The sequence below is a fragment of the Varanus komodoensis genome, unplaced genomic scaffold, assembly GCF_004798865.1.
Source record: "Varanus komodoensis strain SLA01 unplaced genomic scaffold, ASM479886v1 scaffold20_1, whole genome shotgun sequence".
Taxonomy (NCBI): domain Eukaryota; kingdom Metazoa; phylum Chordata; class Lepidosauria; order Squamata; family Varanidae; genus Varanus; species Varanus komodoensis.
This window is the reverse complement of record NW_025335587.1, coordinates 10,975,515-10,997,995: the sequence shown is the minus strand read 5'-3', so window position 1 is coordinate 10,997,995 and position 22,481 is coordinate 10,975,515. Positions and strand designations below refer to the sequence as shown.

The 22,481-nt window shown below is 41.2% G+C and overlaps 1 protein-coding gene across 2 annotated transcripts in view; it reads right to left on the bottom strand.

Moving 5' to 3' along the window:
• Positions 1–3,447: 3,447 nt before the first annotated feature.
• The window catches only part of AK4 (adenylate kinase 4), a 47,939-nt gene continuing 28,905 nt past the window's right edge, over positions 3,448–22,481 (bottom strand). For both annotated transcript variants that reach the window (XM_044430321.1, XM_044430322.1), the window contains exons 4-6: positions 16,488–16,660; positions 8,370–8,488; positions 3,448–4,797 (exon numbers count right to left, since the gene is read on the bottom strand). In XM_044430321.1, coding sequence (XP_044286256.1) covers positions 4,683–4,797; positions 8,370–8,488; positions 16,488–16,660 — 407 coding nt within the window. In that variant the 3' untranslated portion in view covers positions 3,448–4,682. The remainder of the gene's footprint in view (positions 4,798–8,369; positions 8,489–16,487; positions 16,661–22,481) is intronic.

Genomic DNA, 22,481 nt, shown 5'->3' with positions numbered 1-22,481 from the left:
TAGAGTTTCTCTTCATTTCAGTTTCTCATTCATTTATGTGATAACAGAAAATTAGACTTGCTTTTCGTCATTTAAAAAAAAAAAGGAAAGCCATTTTACTAGTTTCACAATAGGAGTGCACCAAGAAATTGGGTTAAAACAGATCTGAGAAGACATGAATTAAATCAAAGATAACTTTATATACTTATATCAAATGGTAATACAGCTGTGGAATTTGGGGGGAGGGGAGACCATTAAAAATGAAAGATCAATACACCCCACCTCCCTCAATGACATTACATACAAAAACTGTTCCCTAGACTGTCTCACCAGAGAAAGGCAAGTTGCTTACCTGTAACAGTCGTTCTTCAAGTGGCCATCTGTGCATTCACACATTATGGGTGCTACGCCTGTGCAGTGCCTGTTGCCAGAATGATTAACAGCTTTAATGGTTTTGGCAGGAACTCCGCACCCCCCACCCACCCGTAGTATAAATGGGCAGAGTGCCCACCATTTCTCCAGTCTACTGAAGACCACCTGTTCGCCCCCAGGTGGAGCTTAGTAAATTAGATACTCGACAGAAAGGTATCAAGACAGAATAGCTGTCAGAAAGAAACAGTAGGATAGCTATGGACGTGTGAGCATGTGTGTACAGCTATCTACATCAGATGTATAAAATAAGGCCATTTCTGTAAACCCAGTCACTGACACCGAGTTCCCGCCAAAACCATTAAAGCTGTTTAATCTTCCTGACAACAGGCACCGCACACATGTGTGATGCACAGAGGCCACGATGAAGAACCTTCTTTACTCTCAAGATACAGTCATTACAAAAACAGGATCATAACTTTAAAAATACATCAAGTTCACAGTAAAGTGCCAACATCATGAGGTGAAAATTGTGGTGTATTACAGAAGATTGTGATTCTGGGGAAAAGCTAAGACCAAAAAAATAAAGCCAGTAACATGTAGGTAGCTTCTATATGGAGTGTTTTTGTTCAGTTACTCACAGCAGCAAAGAGAAGGAATTTCAACCTTGGAATAAATTGGTATATATTTAAATACCTATGTATGAAATATTCACACAGCAATATAGTAGCTTCATACTAGGTCATCTTCCCCAAGTGCTACAAAATGAGTTCTGGAGTTGAAACTCTTCTATAACTTTTAGAAGACCAATTACAAAAAGAATAAACTACAAGCCATTCCTTGCCCAAAGTGAATTGTGACTTCAAAACAAGCAGACAGAACTGCAAAAGGGAGGAAAAATCAGTCAATTACAAGTATCTAATGTCACTGATATATAGATTTTTAACAGAAATGGAAGAACTTTTCAATGCCTCCAAAAAGGTCTCCAACCATACTAAACAATTCAGCAAAAATTGGCTACATATACAGCAATAGCCTAAGAAAATGGAGAGGAGAAAAGAAATGGACCAAATTAATAAACCATTTACATCAGTTTTCTGTTCTCCTCTCTGGAGGTTCAGAAGAATATAGAACATTATAGCATCATCTTTCCTCAACTGTTACTCTCAGCCTGTGACATAGAAGAGATGCAGAAACCCAGCATTTTACTTATACAGGCCAATTACCATAAATTCATACATGCACAAACAGGTAGGAAATGTTTGGGACAGAGCAATAACCTAGGACAAGTTGCATTTAATTGAAAGGGGAGGGGGGGGAAGCACAATGCTTCCAAAATAATGGCTTCCTCCCACCTGCCAAAGGCTAAACAAATGTTGCAGAACAGCCTAGGTGGAGCCTTACCCATCTGCCAGCTCAAGACTGAAGTGCCTGAGGTTTGGGTAAGTGAACGAACGAACATCACCATCCACAGGGCACCACACCAAAGTATTGCTGGGGCACCTGAAACCCTAACTCAAAACAGCCTCTCCTGACCAGCTTCAAAGGCAGGTGAGTTCATTACAAGTCTGGCTATACTAGCCATTAAGAGATCCATCATCCTTTTATATGGAAAAAAAAATCCTTCACTGATGTCCAATTCTTTGTTGCATGCATCACATTGAAACTCATGTTAATTCTAACATCACTTGAAAAATGAATTCCTTTTATTTTAAATCTGTTTACTAGAGGTTTTAATGCTTTTATTTTTACAAATTAGTATCCATTTGAACTTTATATTGTTGTTGGTCTCAAATACTCACCTCACTAAATAGCCATAGTAAGAAGTAATGGTATTAGTAGAAAACATTACTCATTCTGTAGGCTCCAAACTGGAGACTTGCTAAAGTGAAACCCAGCACAGTCAGCCTCTGTGTTGAACTACAGAGGAGTGAACCAAGGATATACATAACCATGGTTAGATCAGGAAATGTTAAGAGACTGGGAAATGTTTTGTCTACACCAAAGCTTATCTATTTCAAGTATTTAAATAGTTATTGCATCACCAGTTTTCTTGCATAGCACCAATTGTAGTCTGTGCATAAAATGGCATTAAGGTCTAATCTTGCACCATGATTATTTAAAAGACATTTGCTCTATTATCTGCATTTAGGAAAGCCTTTATATAAATGATTTTCAAAATACAGATGCTTTTAAAAATAATTACATTTTTTTTTTAAAAATGGACAACTCCTAAATCATTTTGCTTCACTGATGTAAAATAATTTTAAATTTTTAACTGAAGGCAAGTCCTTACTATTTTATTCACTACTGATTGGAGCTAGAGGCAAGAAAAGCAAAGCATAAAATAAGAAATGGAAATTAATAGTACAATTAACTTATTGGGATCCAACCCAGTAGATAGGAGAGTGATGGGAGAAGATCCTTCTTTCTTATAACTTAAGCCAATTTGATTCTGTGGGTTGAATCTACAACAGTGGTTTGTCAGTTGTGTTCTAGGAAACCCAGTGGTTCCTTAAAGAGTAACTCTAGGTTCCACTGATAGAAGAGCTGGCCAGCTTATCCATCAGTGAGTGAGAGGAGGGAGCGGAAAGAGAATGGGGTGGGGGATGGAACTATGAGTGAGTTGTGTATATTTATAAGTGGGATCTCCATTTAGCCTGGGCTACACCAAGGCACACGAAGCCTGAACAGTACACCTACATATATACCAAAGGATAATTTAAAACCCTATTTAAGGTACAAGGAGAGATGCAGACATTCCTCAGCAGACAAGTCAATGCAGAAATTGGATCATTTAGAAAACAAAGTTTTAAGCTACCACTTTAAAAAAAATGTAAGGTTTCTGTTCAGCTTTTGGTTTAGAATTATCTGGCAGGAATCTGCTCAGTCCTTGGGTCAGCTGCACACTTAGCAGTACTTAAGTTGAAGAACAATATTTCAGTAGCATAACAGCCATCAAGGAATGCATGCATAGTTATCTATTTTGTTGTTTTAACAGAAAGTGCTCACTTACTTTTCAGTTTTAATCTGATTCTGGCATATGACACATTACAACATGCAAGGAAAAGAATACAGTGCCGGATGAAGACACAGACATCGCTGCTTTCATTTTATTATGTGGCAATCCTTGAAAGACAGGCAAATGGGGAAACTGAAATAGAATAGCCCCTACTCACAGAGGAGAGAAAGGACCTTAGGCATAACAGCAGTACAAGTCATCCTCTACAGAGGTGATAAAAAAGCAAGCAAGCAATTGAACTAAGGATGCTTTCAGATGGAACTGTCCTACTATGAACAGTCACAAAGCATTGTGCAGCTATTCCATTTATTTCACAGATATAAGGTGGAAGACACTGCATGAAAATATATGACTATAAATAACCCTATCCAATTCCAGAAATAAGGCAGTGATGGCATGATGAAAACTTCACCTGGAAGCACCCCAAGTTTCTCAGTATATGCAATAGTTGTCTGCACATATGAGCAATCCTGACATGACTTCCATGAACAAACTCAACATGCATAGATATAAATAAGCAATGATTTCCAAAATTGTGATGACCCTTTTCCCAGCCTACATATAAATGGAAATTTGCTCTTTACCATATCAATGATCCCCTGGATCTGATGTGATGTTTGAACACATGAACTTTTGCTTGAGAAACAACTTAATTACAAAATGCAAGATATTGTAAGAGGCTGCATTGGCCTTTAAGTGGCAGGTTTTAATACTGTCTATTATTAAAGCTACAGAAGTTCTAATCAAGTAGTGCAATTATCTCTAGATCCAGAATAGGCTGCTTCCATAAACCTGATCTACAGGATGGCCTAAAGTTATGCCACCAACTCTAATATATAGCCTTTGAAACATTTAAACCACCATGAGTTTCATTCTCCCATTTTGTAAATATTCAAATGTGTGCATAATATGTATTTTCAAGAGTGCTTGATGCATTGCACATACATTTAGAGCAAAAAAATATTTTTAAATTGCTGCTGAGGAAAATGTTTCCAAATATACATAAAATGGCACACTGGTACTTGTGTTTGAGGAGAAAGAATGGGCAACAGGTTCTATAGACCTGCTAAGAAATATCTGTCTCTGCATAGCAATTACAATTACTTGGAGTCTATAAACAAATACTTTATATACTAAGAACCAAGTTCCATATATAGAAATCTTTCAAAGAGGATGTATTTTCATAGCAATTCTCCAGTAAAACCAAGGAGCAGTGACTTTCTAAAAGGAACAGAGCACACATAACAGAACATTATAAACAAAGCAAAAGCAAAATTGACTATATTAAATCTGGTTCCTGTTCAGGAGATGTTTAGTTTGCTTCTTCAGCTTGGATTGGAGGAATTTTGCTGGATATCAGGGTGTACACATAAGGCCAGATTTTGTTTGTCTCAGTCCCAGAAAAGGAGTGTAGGATCCCTCTGTTTCTGAAAAGTGGAACAGAAATCTATATAAGCAAATTAAAGTTTAAAAAAAAACCCTGTTGCTATAATCTCTAGTTAAGGCACTGGAGTTGGAGGCACTGCTTTGCGGTGGTTCCACTCCTACCTGACTGGCCGATTTGCGAAGGTGGTGCTGGGAGATTATGGCTCTGTGCCATGGCAACTTTGCCATGGAGTTCTGCAGGGTTCCATTCTATCTCCCATGCTCTTTAACATCTACATGAAACCACTGGGAGAGGTCATCCAATACCCTTAATCAGTGTCTGGCCAGGGTATTGGGCTGGAAGAGGCCCAATAAATTAAAACTTAATCCAGATGAAACAGAGGTCCTGTTGATAGGTGGTTCAGCCTTCCAGGTCAGTGATTTTTGTCCTGTTCTGGATGGAGTTGCAATCCCCCTAAAGGACAGGGTATGCAGCTTAGGAGTGCTCCTCAACCTTTACCTGTCCCTGGAGCACTAGTTGCTGGCAGTGGAAAGGAGCGCTTTCCTTCAGCTTCGGCTGATACATCAGCTGCACTCTTATCGGGATTAGCAGGGCCTGGCCACAGCGACCCATGCTCTAGTAACCTCCCATTTGGACTATTGCAATGCACTCTATGTGGGGCTGCCTTTGAAGATGGTCCAGATACTTCAATTGGTCCAGAATAGAGCTGGCAGGTTAACGGGGACCAGCAGATATTCCCATATCACGCCAGTCCTCTATTGCTTACACTGGCTGCCAATTGAAGTCCAGGCCCAATTTAAGGCCTTAACCTATAAGGCCCTAAATGGCTTGGGTCCTGGATACCTGAAGGAGCGCCTTCTTCCCTATGTGCCAGCCCACCATTTGAGATCTGAGGCAGAGGTCCTACTCCAGGAGTCCTCTTTGAAGGAAATTAGGAGGGTAGCTACTCAGAGAAGGGCCTTTTCAGTGGTGGTGCCCCAACTGTAGAACACACTCCCCAGGGAGGTACACCTGGTGCCACTGCTTTATTCTTTTCGGCGTCAAGTGATGACCTTTTTATTCTCCTAATATTTTAACAGTTGATTGGTTTTATCCTTGTTTTTATCATCATTTGTCGGATGCAGTGTGTTGTGTTGTCGTTGTTATGACTGCTTTGTTTTTGCTTTTTATAAGCTGTCCAGAGACTTTTAGTATTGGGATGGCAAATAAAAACTTTAAATAAGGGAATGAAACAGGGTTAATTCACATTAATTTTTGGTATGTATACTTTTTCTAGTAGGAGTATTCATTTAAAAAAAAAGTAACAAAAATAGCATACACATAAGCATTTCCTCCCATAGAACAGCTATATAGTGGAAACAGATACTTACTTAAACAGTTACTGTTTTTAAAAGAAGGGAGAATTAAACAAGCATGTAAGTAAAGTTTCTTTCCTCCTAAATTCAGTTCTGCTCCATTTAGTTCTGCTGGACAATGACTTCAGGAAACACACGTTGTATTCCATTTTAGCCACAGATTGAGATGTCTTTTAAATACCACAGAAGTAACTTAGCAGTCATTTTCCATAGGTTCTTAATTGTAGAACTGACACATAGAATGAGCCCACGAAAAAATAATTACTGTAAGCCTGCTGTAACACCTAAAGGGAATTCTAGTGGAAGGTCTGGAACAAATTATTCTCACCTTAGTACCCCATCTCCAACATGGGAATAGTTGTGGAAATAGAAATAATGCTGATCATAATATCCTTACCATATTAGAAGTGCTATATAAAATACTAATCAATAACACCAATAGTATCAAAAGCAGACAATAAATACTGTTACTCCAGTTTCATGTCATTAGAATGATTTATATTCTCTTCATGTTCTAAATTGATGATAAATACCAGCATATAGTCAGAATAAACAACCACTGAGACAAACATTCTGAGACCATTCATTACTCTACCATCTGGGAAAAGACTTGGGGTTAAATCCAGTATCACAATAACAGGCATCCACCAGTATGATAAAAATTATGCCCTTTCTTTCATTCTGCTGTCTTCAGCATCACTCAGGACTGCTCCAGACAGTCTTCCCAGCCTTCTAGAGCAGATTTGGAAAGGACAAAGGGTAGGAAAATCACTCCCTGCACACCTTCCAGTCAGTAGAGTAGTGGTTTATTTTGAAGGTTTAATACAGGCACTCATTATGACAGTCTCCATAGTCACACCCCTAAGGAGAGTCTAAAACATCAGGCAAATTTTGACACAGTGGCCCACTACATTCTGATAAGCAAATTAGCAAAAAGTGGACTAAATGGAAAAACTATTAGGTGGATCCAAAATTGGCTGCTGAATTGGACACAAAGAGTGTTCATCAATGGCACCTTCTCAAACTGGAGGGAGGTAACTAGTGGGGTGCCACAGGGTTCAGCCCTAGGCCCAGTGCTCTTCAACATCTGTATTAATGATTTAGATTATACAAAGGTGGGGGTGGGTATAGCACACACCCTAGAAGACAGAATGAAGATCCAGGTAAACTTGATGAATGCTGAGCTGAAAGCAACAGAATGAGATTCAACAGGGACCTTTTTTCCTCCAACTAGGAAAAAAAATCACATGCATCAATACAAAATGGGGAATACATGGGTCTACAGAACTGAAAAAGATCGCAGAGTAATTGTGTAATTGGACAACAGGCTAAATATGAGTCAACAATGCAATGCAGTTACAAAAGGGGAAATGCTATTTTGTGATGCATTAATAGAAGTATTACTTCCAAATCATGAGAATTACTCCTCATTAGTCAGACCTCATATGGAGCACCATGTCCAGCTCTGGGCACCAAGATTTAAGAAAGACGCAGGTAAATTAGAAAGGGTCCAGCATAGGGAGACAAAAATGATCCAGGGTTTGGAAACACTGCTCAATAAGGAGAGACTGAGGGAACTGGGCATGTTCAGCCTTGAGAAGACTGATGTATAAGGACTTCAAAAACTGTCACAAAGAGGAAGGTATATTGGGTATAAAATGTAAAACACGGGGACCATAAATTATTTTAAAACCATGCAATACGAATGATTAATAAAATTATGGATAAAATTAAGTTATGTATGAGCAGTTACTAGAGTGGTTAGGCCTATGGTCAACTGTCTAGGTCATTTAGCCATTGTACAGCAGTACCCTCAAGATAATGTACTTCTTGCAGGGACCCAGGAAACCTTCTGAGGGGGCATTTCATTGTGATGTGGCATAGAGTTTGCAGGACATTTCCCACAGTCCCAGTTAGAGTTGTCAACCAGCTCCCATTTGTGTTTCTAGTACAGGCTTATGCCATGATTACTTTGAATCTGAGCATTGGGGTGCAGTGTAGACTAGCCTCCTCGTGGTGCACCCTGGGCAATGTGACTTGTCACGGCTAATAGTCTACAATTTTGGCTGCTGGACCTCACAAGGATTTCCCAGCAAGAAGCAGCAGCATTAATAAGTGTAATAGACTACCAGTTTTCGAAGATAGCAAGTTGGACCAAAAAAATCCCTTTCGGATTAATTTTAAAATTCTTCTAATCTGCATCATACCTTTTTGTACCATTTTAGTATGTGCTTAGGGGTTAGGGGCTTCAACTCACTTGTACAATTCCATTACAGGCTTTGCAGCATCTTTGTATTTTCTTAGTCTAGCAGCAACAGCTTCAGGTTGATCTTCTTCTCGCTGGATCAATGGCTCACTAGTAATATCATCAATCCCCTGGATAACAAGAATTATGTGACAAAACAAGAATATGTAATAAATCCAGAATTGTGATCACTGTAAGTTGAAAAGTATGAGCTGACTATGCCTATCACTTAAAAAATATATATCACTGGCCCAAAGACCTATGTCTCCATTGTAGAGGTGCTGCCTTGTCACATCACAAAACATCTTCCCAGGACACAGGTGGGAATTTCCCTTTAACAGGTCATATTGTTTAGGAATAGAGAAGAAACATATCCCAGTTCATGTCTCTTACTTCCATCTTCCTAGGATGGAAAAGTGTCCATCAGGTCCCCCATGACAACTTACTGGATATATCAAGCTTCCCTACCACTTGTGACTGGAGGCTTCCCCAACCCCTGAGTCTACAGGAATAGATGTGGGATTTATTCCCTATGCAATTTATCACTTTTGAGGTCAACATTGTGTACTTGATTGAACAACATAGATGACTCTTGTAACTTACACGTAAGTTTTTAACTCTCCAAGGCTTGTATCACAGAAACCTGGCTGGGGGAGATGGGAAATGCCATTATTTCCCAGTTATGCCTACCTGAGTGCAGCACAGTGCAGCACCAGGCTCATCTTGAGGGGCGGGGGAGGGGGGATGGGATAGCCATTGTCTATAGCAGTACTATCTCTATGCTCCCTGTGTACTCAAAGATAGGGCTTGAGTGTTTATACTTAGTTTTGGGCAATCAAGATTTCTTCTTATGTACTGCTCACCTTGCTGCACAATAGGCTCTCTACCTGAGTTCATGTCTTGGAGTTGCTGTTGAGGACCCCCAGAATGGTACTTCTGGGGGATCTCAACCTCCATGCTGAGGCTATTCTCTGGGGAGTAGCTCAGGACTTCATGGTCACCATGATAATCATGGGGCTATCTCAGCAAGTGACCAGCCCAACACATGAAAAAAGACACACTCTCAACCTGGTTTTTCCAACTGGGCAGGAAGATAGTGATCTGGAAGTGGGGGATTTAATGTCATGGTCAAGTTGACATTTAGACTTTTGACTGCTCTCTCCCTCTGCAAGGGTGGGGGACCTATTAAAATGGTCCACCCCAGAGTCTGATGGATCCATTTGGTTTCCAGAAGACCCTGGCTGATATGGTTTGTGCTCCTGTTGAAGCTCAAATTGTTCTATGGAATACAGAAGTGACCCAGCTGTTGACATGATAGTACCTAAGCACCCTCTTCCCAACTGCAGAACTTGTACTCCTCCATGGTATACAGCAGAACTGCAGGCAATGAAGCAATTGAGAAGATGGCTAGAGCACAAGCGGAGGAAAACCTAGGCTGAATCCAACTGACCATGGGGAAGAGCTCATTAGCAAGCCTAACCCATGGTGGTGAAGACAGTGATGCTCTGCCAGCATTGCATCCTCTCGGTGCTGTCCAGCATAGCTATTTCAAGTGGTCCATGGACTTTTACATATTGGTCCTAAAGAAGATCAAATTGAACTTCAGCAGTCCACTATGACAAATCTGCACAGCACTATGAGGATAAAGTCCACATTTGGACTCCACATTTGATGTAGTCCTGTCAGTGGAGACATCCAGTGCACTGTCTAGTCCTACTTTATTGCTTAAGTTTTAATTGCTGAAGCCTGATGATGTGGACAAGGTGTTTGGACAAGTTTGGTCTACCACCTGTGCTCTCAACCCTTGTCTCTTGTGGCTGCTCATCCAAACCAAGGAGGTAATGCAAATGTGGGTCCAGGCAGTTGTGAATGCCTCTTGAAAGGAGGGGCTGGTTCCGTCTCTGTTAAAGGAACCGATCAGAGCCCTCCTGAAGAAGGCAAGCCTGGACCTAGATGATATTGCCAATTATACACTAGTGGCCAACATTCCCTTCTTGGGCAAGGTGTTCAAGCTCCAAGCACTCTTGGAGAAAACAGATAATCTTTTCAGTCTGGTTTCAGGCCTGGTTTTGGGACTGAAATTGCCTTGGTCACCCTGTGGGATGACCTTTGTTGGGCGAAAGATGGGAAGTGTGTCCCTGTTGGTTCTCCTGGACCTCTCAGAGGCTTTAGATAACATCAATCATAGTATACTTCAGGAGAGGCTGGTTGGGTTGGGAATTGGAAGCACTGTTTTGCAGTGGTTCCACTCCTACCTGACTGGCCGATTCCAGAAGGTGTTGCTGGAGGATAGTACCTTGCACCATGGTTTTTACATCATGGAGTTCCATAGGACTTCATCCTATCCCCCATGCTGTTCAACATCTACATGAAAACACTGGGAGGTTTGGGCAGAAGTATGAATCATGAATCATTCAGAACATGAATCATTCAGAGGTTTGGGCAGAAGTATGCTGATGACACTCAGCATACCTTTCATTTATATCCGATCCAGGTGTGGCAGTCAAGATCCTATACTGGTGCCTGTTCAGAGTGATGGACTGGAAGAGGGCTAACAAATTGAAGCTTAATCCAGACCAGATGGTGGTGCTATTTTTAGAGGGCAGCTTGATCCAGGAGGACACTTTCTGCCCTGCCCTGGAATGGGCTGCACCCCAGCTAAAGGACAGAGTGCAGAGCCTGGGAGTGCTCCTCCGTCCCAGAATTCTCCTTAGAGTCTCAGGTGACATCTGTGGCCAGCAGCACCTTCCATCAACTGTGTCTCTATCTGAACAGGCAGAACCTAGCAATGGTAATCCATATACTAGTAACCTTATGTTTAGACTACTACAGTGTACTCTCTGTCGGGCTGCCCTCAAAAACATTACAGAAACTTCATTTGGTACAGAAAAGGGCAGTTCATCTACTGATATAGTTGAGTAGACACAAACATATGCGCTGCACTGCTATATCACCTGCACTGGTTACCAATCGAAGTCCAGGCCCACTTTAAGGTGCTCTAGTGGATATCTAAAGGAGCATCTTCTCCCATATACACCTACCCTTAGATCATATACAGAGGTCTTTCTCTGCGAGCCACCCCTGAAGAAAGTGAAGAGGATGGCTATGAGAGGAAGGGCCTTCTTGGCTGTGGTACCCCACTTGTGGAATCAGCTCCCCAGGGAAATATGCCTAGCACCAATGCTATGTACATTCCAGTGCCAGGTTAAAACTTTTTTATTTTACCACCATTTTAACTGTTGACATTCTAGTTTTATATTGGCTTTTAAATTGCTTGATACATGTAGAATAGTTGTTATTGAGGTATCAGTCATCTATTTTCCTGTTACCTAAAACAAAGATGGGATGTCTTATACTAATTTTAACTTCATCTGAACATTCTGGAGATCCATATAGTTCTGGCATACAAGTGGAAATTGTAGCTTACTCTGTTAGATTAACTGGATATAATCCTGCATTTATTTTTCTGTACACTTTTCTTACTTCTCTCCTACCTTTATCTAATTCATTTTTAAATAAAACCTTTCTAACTGGAATGCTGGAAGTTGGCTGCTTACTTGGAAACACCTTAAGGTAAATCACCTATATTCTTACATAATGTATTATTTCATTACAAACTTCAGCCACATATATTACTTTAAAGACATTGGGGGGGGGGGGGAAGCAGACTTATTGGTAACTGTCATTCATCAATGGTCATCTGCGCATTCACACATATGATGGGCTCTGCACGTATGTGTGGAGCTGTTTCAGGAAGATGAACTTCTTACTGAGCCAGAGCTTGGCCCCTAGACATGTCCAGAATGAGGGGAGGGGCTCCCTCTGAGACCTCAGTTCTGAGCATAAGACCATCCAATAAGTCCTGTTATCTGAAGAGTGGGGTCAGGTTAAGGAGGCCTTTGAGGAATTTCCAAAATGAGTGGATGTGAAAAGACTGAGCAGCCGTGAATTGACATGTGGAATGCAGAGAAGGCAGCTGCATAAATATGGACAGAAGCAGTTTTGAGTCCATTTTTGTATAAGGAATTGAGCAACAGTAGAATTTGGGCAGGAGAAGCAGTGTCTGAAGAAAAACCATTCTTTAAAGTGAAGGTAGAGAAGGCTGATCATTTAGAGTTCTATGATTTCAGCGTGGAAGACTTGAGAGAAGCATCAAGGATGTGTTGAAGTTCAAAAGACAAGTCTATTAGTGGGGAGGATATAGACAGATCCTCCATGCAGAGAGTCTGAAGGTGTTCACATTAGGATGGAAGGCTGTCTTTTGATCCTGACAGATGAGATCAGGTTGGAGGGGAAGGTGAATAAAGATTCTGTTGGGGAGGTCAAGGAGGTGGGGAAACCAGTGCTATCTGGGCACTGGTTATGAGAATGCAGTCCATGGGATCTCAGCAGATCTTTGCTAGAGCCTTCAGAATCAGAGAAAACAGGAGGATCAGAAAGAACAGGTTCCCGTTCCACTGTGGGAGGAAGACCTCCCCCACTGATTTAGTGTCAATGCCTGCTCTGGTACAGAAGTGGCTGCAAACAGTGTTGTGCTGTGTGGCAAAAAGGAATATCTGAGGGATGCTCCATCTGTCCCACAGGGATTGTATCACAGCAATACAATCAATGGGTGAAGTTTTCATTTCACTGACTGTAGGTCCTGCTGAGATTGTCAGCTAGAATGTTGCCAGAACCAGCTACATGGATCACAGAGTGTGACGTGTGGACTGGTGCACCAGTGCCAGATCCTGGTGACAAGAAGAGGAAGGGGACCTGATCTGGTTCTGTGTTGTTTATATAGGCAACTGTGGTGGTGTTGTCTGTAATTATTCTTATATGTCAGTACTAAACTATGGTTTGGAAAGCAAGTAAGGCTGTCCATACAGCTAAAAAGCCTAGAAAGTTTATGTGGCATGAAGCTTCTTGTGGGTCCCATTTGCCTTGGATTGTAGAATGACTGCAGTGGACTCCCCAACCAAACAAGGAGGTGTCTGTGGTTATAGTAAGTTGTGGTTCCCTTGGGAAGAAAGGGACTCTGCAGAGATGCTGAATTTGTCTGTCCACCAATGAAGGAAGTCAAGAATCTGGACTCAAAGTTTGGTAGACTGAGGTTCAGTTCTGATGTTGAATGACACTAGGAACTAGAGCTAAAGGGGTCTCATGTGTAACTGAACCAGTGGGAGAACAGCTATTGATGAGCCCACGAGGCTGAGGACACATTGAATCAGAGTAGTAGTAGCAAAGTGTGTTGATAAGGGTTAGAGTTAGGCAAAAAATGTTGGTGAGGATAGACAGCCACCTTGCCTGGCTTCATAGCTGGTGCAAAAAGCACCACACCAGCTGCTTCTCCAGAGTTGTAAGAGCAATGTTGAAGATGGGGTTAAGGGGAGTTCCCAGGGACAGGGAGGGGAGGAGACTAGTGCTGCCAAGAGACGGCATTTCCTGGCAGTGTGTCAGCTTCCTTTTCTCCCATTCTGAACAAATAGAATAGATAGCCAACGTCCTGTCTGTTGATAGGACGTCTTTTGCTGAGACAAAGTCGAGGTGTGCTCCAATGAAATGGATCAACTGTGTGGGAGAAAGACAAGATTCAGTTGTATTAATGTAGAGGCCAAGCTTATTAAGCAGGTAACACATGAAACTAGTAGCCTGTATGGAGGCTTCTTTGGATGGGGCAACACTGAGCCAGGCGTTTAAATAGGAGTAAGCATGGACCCCACTAAGAGAGAGACTGGTGCAAACAACAGCCCTGCATTTTGTGAATACACAGAGAGTTGTTGCTAGGCCAAATGGCAGAACAGTAAATTAGAACAGTTCACCCCCCACTTGAAAATGGAGGAAGCACCCATAAGACTCCTCAACAGAAATATGAAAGTAAGTATCCTTAAGATCAACAGATATGAACCAAACATCCTAGTGTAGTAATGACAGGATGGACTGGAGCAAGACCATTCTGAATAATTTAGGCTTGATATAACAACTGACACCCCTGAGATCAAGGACAAAGCAAAGGCCTCCATCTTTCTTTGCAACTATAAAGTGCCTGGAATAAAAACCAGGAGTTGCAGGTTGTGCCCACTCTATAGGCCCCTTTTGAAGTAAAGAAGAAATTTCTTCAAGAAGGGCTTCACAGGGAGTGGTCTTCTTTACAGAACTGGGGGAGGAACTGTCTCAAATCTGATACAGTTTCAATGGAGAATGATGGAAAGTACCCAAGAACCTGAAGTGGTGGTAGCCCAAGAATGGAAAAAGGGCTGGAGGCGATAATGAAAGTACAGACTAGATGAGTATACAGGCTGACAAAGGAGTCACAGGTGTCTCCTCAAGTCTTCCTGGCATCTTCAAACCTGCCGCATGCAAGTCATGGGGTCCTGACATCTAGTTTGGGAGGTGAGCCAATGGTGGGTGGTGGAGGAACAAGGATGGTAAGGGTAGGGAAGCCTATGCCACTTATGAGAGGTGTAGGATCTCAAAGGCAGATTCTGATTAAGTCCCCTGAAGCAAGCTGCATTTCTGGCCTTTTGGACTGAGTCCATGTGCTTGTCAGTGCTTTCATGGAAGAGGCCTGCACCACTGAAAGGCATATCCTCAATCCTTGCTTCTGCTTCAACAAAAGGATAAAAGCCAGGCAAGGCAACATAGATTTATTGCTTTTGCCGTGTTTCACATTCTGCTTGATGCCGGGCTGTACGGCTCTCATGTCTAGCCAGGTGAGTAACCTCATTTCTAATCTCATTGGCCAACTCTTGGGCATCTTTGGAGAGCGATGAGCAAAGAGATGCTACTTTGTCTCACAGCATTAGATGGTATCTGACCATAGTGGCTTGGTAGTTTGCCATATTGATGGAGAGAGCTACACAGTGACCAACAGCATCAAGGCATCTGCCCTCTTTGTCTGCTGGAGTAGAGTGTTCTCTTTTGGAACACCCCTGAGAGGATTCTACAATAATAGTTGGCTTGGGGATGTTGAAAAAGAAACGCTGTCTCTCTCTCTTGGACTCTGTATATATTTTCAAGTCATGGTGGTGTGGTGGGGCCCCCCACCAAATATTAATCAGCTTTAGAATCTTCCCAAAACAGCTCCACGCATGCACACAGAGGATGTGATATGGGCTGTTTTAAATGGGCTGTTTTTTTCCCATCAGGGACTGATTTCAACTGGCCTAATACAGTGAAGGAGACCCAGAGGCTAGGAAACCTTATTGGCCCCCTGTTGTAATTTTCAATGACTAGGGAGGATAGGAGCTGTGGTCAAAAACATCTAGAGGGCAACACACTCAGTAGGGCTGCTTCTCTGTTCATCACCAGTCAGGGAATAACAACAGAGCAATGATGGCATTTATGAAGCGTGCTGAAAATTTTCCAATACAGCTGCACATAAGGACTCTACAAAGACTTAAATGCTTGATTCCATTCACTGTTTGGCAAGAAGACCTAGATCTTCCTTCATTCCTTTTGCAAAATAATGGATAGAAGGCTGCATACATGAGTGAGCAAAACTGCAAAGATTTCCCAGATGAAGACAAATGCCAGAATAGAATAGAAACTCCTGTAACAGAGTGAAAACCCAATTTTGCTATGCCTTTTCTCCCCCTATTTCTCCAGAATTTGTAATGTTTTCATCATTTATCTAGAGTGCCAAATTTGCTTATGATCATCCAATGCAGGATAGGAGGAATGGAAAAGGAAATCTTTACCTCCCTGTCCTTTTGCCCAGCATTTATCATTAGACTTGCTTTTTCGATCAACTAGTAAAGATGTTTTGGAGGGGAGGAAATGAGGCAGGAGAGGTTTTCAGATAGCTTGTATCCTGGCATCTCCAGACTCCTCCACTCCCTGCCCACTGAAACCTTCTTTGCCCCTTGCTGTGTTCAAGTTTCTGACCTTGGAGGTCAGCTGGATGGTTCTTTCTGCAGCAGCTGTGAGGAGGAGGGAAGACCGACCTTCAACTCCTCCTTCCAAAATCATAGTGCTCCTCTGATATTTGATGGGGCATAGGATTGCTCCCTACATTACATGTCATTTTAAAAATCCAATTACTGACTTAATTCACCAACTGTTAAAACAGAAGCCAACTTTAGCGAAAGATGAATTGCCCATACTTCCTCTTACCAAGTCACATTGTTCTAGTAGGACCCATTATCTTACATGTATGTGAGGTGGGTTGAAGTCCATATTATATACTCTCCCACTAGCTGGATGAATCCAACGTGCACTTAGGCGGTCTTTTAGAGTCTCAAATGGGATGTTCAAACTTATCACTAGATCCAGCTCACATATTCTGTCAAGTGCTTCAGCTTGACCCAGTGTTCTTGGAAAACCTATATTAAAAAAGTAAACCTTTACAAATGTTTGGAATATTATTAAGAAAAGAGCCCATTTTTATAACTACAGATTTGAAAAAGAATTAAGTACCCTAGTTTATAGAACTGCCATAGGTTTCAGAAACATAGCCAGCTGCTAGTGGTCTGTTCTGACAGATGATTCCCATGCCATAATGCACAAATTTCTGAATAAATATACAACTATTATCAGCTTAAATGATGTTACTTTAGCCATATTGGTCTGAACAGTAGAAAATGCAAAGAAATATACATTTCCAAACATAAACCACTACTTTTCCTATCCTCACATCTAATGCAAAAAAAATTGTATATAAAAGCAGTCATGTCAGATCAGATGAAAGGGCCATCTAGTCCACCACCCTGTTTCCCATAAGAGACAACCAGATGCCTGTGGGAAGCCCACAAGTAGGATTAGGAGGAAAGTAGCTGTTGTCCTAGCAGGTGGATTAAGAGGCATGCTATACTTAGTGCCTGGAAAAGACTTTAGGTGGGAATCATCTGCATCCTAACAGGATGCAGTTTTCCATATTACATATAAATAGTCTTGTACTGAATGTACATATACAGTACATGGTGATAAGGCTAGACTGCAATACTTCAAAATTGCAGTTGGGATTAATCAGTATGTTTCTGCATCTTACACACCAGAAACCATTTCAAGTAAGAAACTAGTACATCAGGGAAAAAGATTCTAGACTAGTCCACTCTCTGCATTATATTACTCCTTGGAGATAGTTTCTCTGTATGGAATATTATAAGTGTGGTTTCCATTTTTGAATCAAAAAATCCATTTTTGATTTCCACTTAAGTCTGAAAATCACACTTAAGTTTCACTTAATCCAATAGCAAATATTTGTTGGTAGACATTTATAGCATTGCATTATAAATAATAAAAGGAGAAGAATAGAAACGCTAGGTAATCTTCACTGCTCTAAACTGTCTATATTAGAACTGAGCAGCCTTCAATAACCTTCAAAAATCTAGGACTATTGAGTCTTGCTTTGAACATAATGGGGCCCCAATTTCATTTCTGAAAAAAACCAAAAGAAAGACCAGAACTCAGTGGTAGAGCATATGCTCTGCAAACAGAAGGTTCAGTTCAATCTTTGGTACCACTAGACAAGACTGTGGAAGATCCTTCTAGGAGTTGCCACCAGCCAATACTTAGGCAGTACTAAGCTACATGGACCACTCAGTACAAAGTACAGTCCTAGGTTTTTGCTTACCATAATTTTACCCAGATTAGATTGGCCCAGAACTCCTCCAGCTTATTTCCACGAAGTGGAAAACAATTATATTTGGTCTTAACATTTTCCTAGTTAATTTAAAAGTATTTTACATGTTTCATTTACAACACATTGGCTAGTAGGCACTGGCTGGCCTGCAACAGGACAAGTTAAGAGACCCTGTTGTGACCACAGAAAAGTCCTTCTTTCCACGTTCTTATAAAAGACCTTCTTTCTGCACCAGCTGCAGTTCTTAAGATGGAAGAGCATTTGTGGGGCAGGGAGAGGAGTAGCAAGACACCAATATTCTATGAAGTTTCCATGCAATGCCTTAGTCCATCCCCGAGGGACAAAAAACCTAGCCAAAATCAGCCATCTCTATCTTTTGCAGTGTGGGGAAGCAATGATTCAATATTCACCATCGTACCTCTGCTCTTGCTATGATGCCTGTAACCCTCCAAGTTTGCAGGATTACAGGTAGCTAGACTGGATGGTTCTCTAAGTAATTTCATGTGTGAATATAAGTCAGGCAGGTACACTTGTAAGGAAAGTCACTGACTGCTGCTTCAAGTCTGTATTTTCATTAATTGTTTCATTAAATAAAGGCAAAGGCATACCAATTTAGGATTGAATCAAGATGGCAAGTTAGAAAATTTACTGAAAGAACTGCAGTGATACAATAGGTAAAAGTACAAAGAACACTGAATGGCACCCCTCCCCGCCCCCATATAAATATACAGTGCTTTCCTTTTCTTCCATTAACCTTCACTACATCTATACATTTTATTTATTTAAAGTATTTATATGCCATCCTGTTGCGAAAGCCTCCGATAAATAAAATACAATAAAATATAACATAAATAAAATTATCGACCCACACTGGCTGCAATAAAAACATATAGGACATGATATTAAAACTTATTAAAATATTGCTGAAATAAAAAGGTCTTAACCTGGCGCCAAAACACATACAATGATGGCGCCAGGCGGACCTCTCTGGGGAGCGCATTCTATAGGCGGGGCGCCACCACAGAGAAAGCCCTCCTCTGGGTACTTTGCCTCCTAAAATCTTTTACAGAGGGTTCCCAGAGGAGGGCCTCTGCTGCCGATCTCAGGAGGCAGGAGGGCAAATATGGAAGAAGGTGTTCCTTTAGGTATCCAGGTCCCAAGCCATTAAGGGCTTAATAGGTAATGACCAGCACCTTGAATTGAGACCAGGCTTCGATGGGAAGCCAGTAAAGCTGTTAGAGGACTGGGGTTATATGAGAACAACGCCCAGTCCCCGTCAGCAACCTGGCCATTCTGTTTTGCACCATCTGAAGTATCCAAACTGTCTTCAAGGACAGCCCCACATAGAGCACGTTGCAGAAATCCAACCGGGAAGTAACCAATGCATGTGTCACTGTCACTAGGCAATCTTCCTCCAGGTAGGGATGCAGCTGATGGATTAGCTGAAGCTGAAGGAAAGAGCTCCCCGCCACCGCAGTCACTTGAGCTTCCAAGGACAGTTCTGGGTTGAGGAGCACTCCCAAGCTGCGGACCCTTTCCTTTAGAGGGAGTGCAAGCCCGTCCAGGGCTTTAAAACAGTATAAAGCACTGTAAGAGAGGCTAAACTTTAGTTCATATTATTCATGAGGAAACAGCATGCTCTTTCACAGAAATACTACAAGCCATATACATTAGCACATGGGACTCATGCAAACACTGGTTTCTTCATGTAGCAGGACAGAACATTCTAGAACCTTGGTAATAAACTATTTCCCAGTCCACAAACTGTAGTATTACAGGAATTACACATTTATTCAAGCCACTGGCAGTTTCAGTTCCATGCAAACCACCTCTTTCATATTGCTGTGCTAAAGCTCTGTAATTCAGGATGTATGCATTTTTTTTTTTAATTTTTAGGAGAGGAGGCAAATACTCAGTAAACCATATGCATGTTAAAATGAGCATTCCGTGTTTGTATAAATGCTGGTCATGCACATAGCTTCCTCTTGAGTTAACACTTATAACTCTTGCACTTGTCCTGTCAGATCCTTCTAGGAACACTTTTGGCATCTAACATATAAACAGAAAATATCACAAGCATATCTCCTTCTTCCTGGCAACAATATTAAAAAGCTAATCATTTGCTACCATTTCATGACATTTCAGTTTTAGTCAGTTGCTTCTGCTGGTGTTCCAGAAATGAGAAGAGGCTTCAAGAGAGTTCATTACTAGCTTGGTATCCTGGATACCAAACCTGCTAGCTGAGTGGCTTCTGTTAAGACTGGGGTTAGCAATCCGGTACTTACAGATGCCACTGAGCTCCCAGTCCCTGTCAAAGTTACTGCCAAAATACCTGATCCCCCACCCCCCAACACACACACACACTTTTATTTTATTTGAAATGTTTTTTCCTCCCTTGACACCCATTTTGTGACAGTCAACATAACACTTAATATTCAAAGTCAAGAGCCCTGTGTTACACTAAGAACAGATAGGCAACAATTTTTTTCTTCCCTACTAGATTGGATTGTAAAGTAATGGTTTCTGAAATAATTGATTCCAACAATTCTCCATATCAACTATTTCAAATGTTATACCTTTATTGTAAGACTGACCCAAGACCTCGGTAGTGGACAGTATATAAGTGTTGTAAACAAACAAACAAGCAGACAGACGGACCTGAAATTTCATTTTTCAATTTGCAGTAAGTAATAACAGACAGTGAACCTGCGAAGGTGAAAATTAAGTGTTGTATCAGATTTTATAAAACAAGCTTGCTCATCATAAGCATTATTTACATTAAATACATTACTGTTTCATTCCAAAAGATAAAACCTAATAGCCTCCACAATTTGTGATCCATAACCCAGACAACCTGTCAGAAGAGGTTCTGTAGTCCAAAGGCAGGGAAGAAGCACTTTCCACAATTTTTCACACACAAAGCATGGATATATTAAATACCTCATAACAAAGACCCTTTAAAAATGTTTTCTCAAAATAGGTTTTTTGATCTGATTGGCTTCTGGGCCTATCCAACCCTATCCAATTTAATGAGCCAACGAGCAAGTTTATTCACAGATAACACCCAGGACAAGGGACAGAAAATAACGCCCTTTCAACCTTCAGTAATTATGGATGACAAGTTAGATTTGTCTCCTCATAGTTGTTTCAGCTGTAATCTGTCAGGACTGTACCAATGTTCTTAAGTAGACAAAACCAGAAGTTCATCTTAATGCCTATTCTTAACTGGGGCTTATTTTTGGGGTAGGGCTTATATTACAAGCATCCTGAAAAATCATGCTAGGGTTTATTTTCTGGTGAGGTCTTATTTTAGGGAAACAGGGTATAATGTAACTGGAAATGTCAGAAAGCTCCATCTTCACTCAACCAGGTGTGCACAGATTTTCCTACCACCTCCAAATGGATTGTGGTTATTATAAAAGTTAGCTGGTGATATGAGAAGCAAAAAGACCCTTGGACAGTAACTTTCACTATTTTTCAAGCAGGAGTAAATAAATGAAAAATGCCTCTGTGACACCAGTGAACTATGCAATTAGTATAAAATGTAATTTAGTTCTCTATAAGCAATCACAAAGGGCATTTTTTCAAGTATACAGAGAGGTATAGCTATCCTTTTCTTCCTTCTTTTTGGACTTTTGTCTCCTCCTCCCCGCCTCTTCCCTTTGTTATGGAGTCAGGGCTCAGAAATCCAGTCAGTCAACTGTTCCCATGGCAGTCTCAAATTATCTGCATGCACAGAAACCTGCTTGATATGCATATGAACACACACACACCCCTCTATATAGAGCCACTCTTGTAAATAAATAAATTAGCAAAAGTGAGCTTTGCCTCTCATTGTTCATAGCACACAGATGAAAGTGCTCTATACTGATTTCTCTTGACTCTGTTCCTTCCCTCCCACCTACCAGTTGCTATTTGCCATATATTTCAGCAATACAAAGAAAGCACAATGTTCCATGTAACAAAAGACAACCAAGGAGTCTCACAGCTTGGTCAAAAGGAATCATGCGAAGATACGAAGTGGGCACTAAGCCCATCTTTCACTAAGCTAAAGTAGTGGTGTGTAAAGCATAGCCCTCTCTGGCAAGTTCTATTAGCCATAGCCAGTATAGCCCATGTGAGAGGTGATGCTAGAACATCTGAATAGACACACATTCCCCACCCTAACAGTACAGAGGAGTGATGGTAGTTGCAGCATCTCAAGGGCCACATGTTCCTTATCCCTGAGCTAAAGGCTGTTTGTCCCCCCCCCCCACCCCCATTACTACTCTCTAACAAGCACAACTCAGTCTTAAACAGTTTGAGCCCTGCTTTTCTAAAGAACAATTTTCTCTAACATGAACCTGCTCATATAACCAATATAGCCTCCAGAGGCCCACTTCTGGTATGCCTGCCTTCTGAAGAAAAGTGATTGCTGGTAATGGTCCCTGTCTGTAGAATGCCTATCCTGGGTATTTTACCTATGTTGCCTTTTATATCCTTTAAACATCCAGGGAAAAGGCCTTTATAATTCCTCTGGCTTTTTAACTTGGCATTTTACTGTGCTTTTTTAATGCTGACTT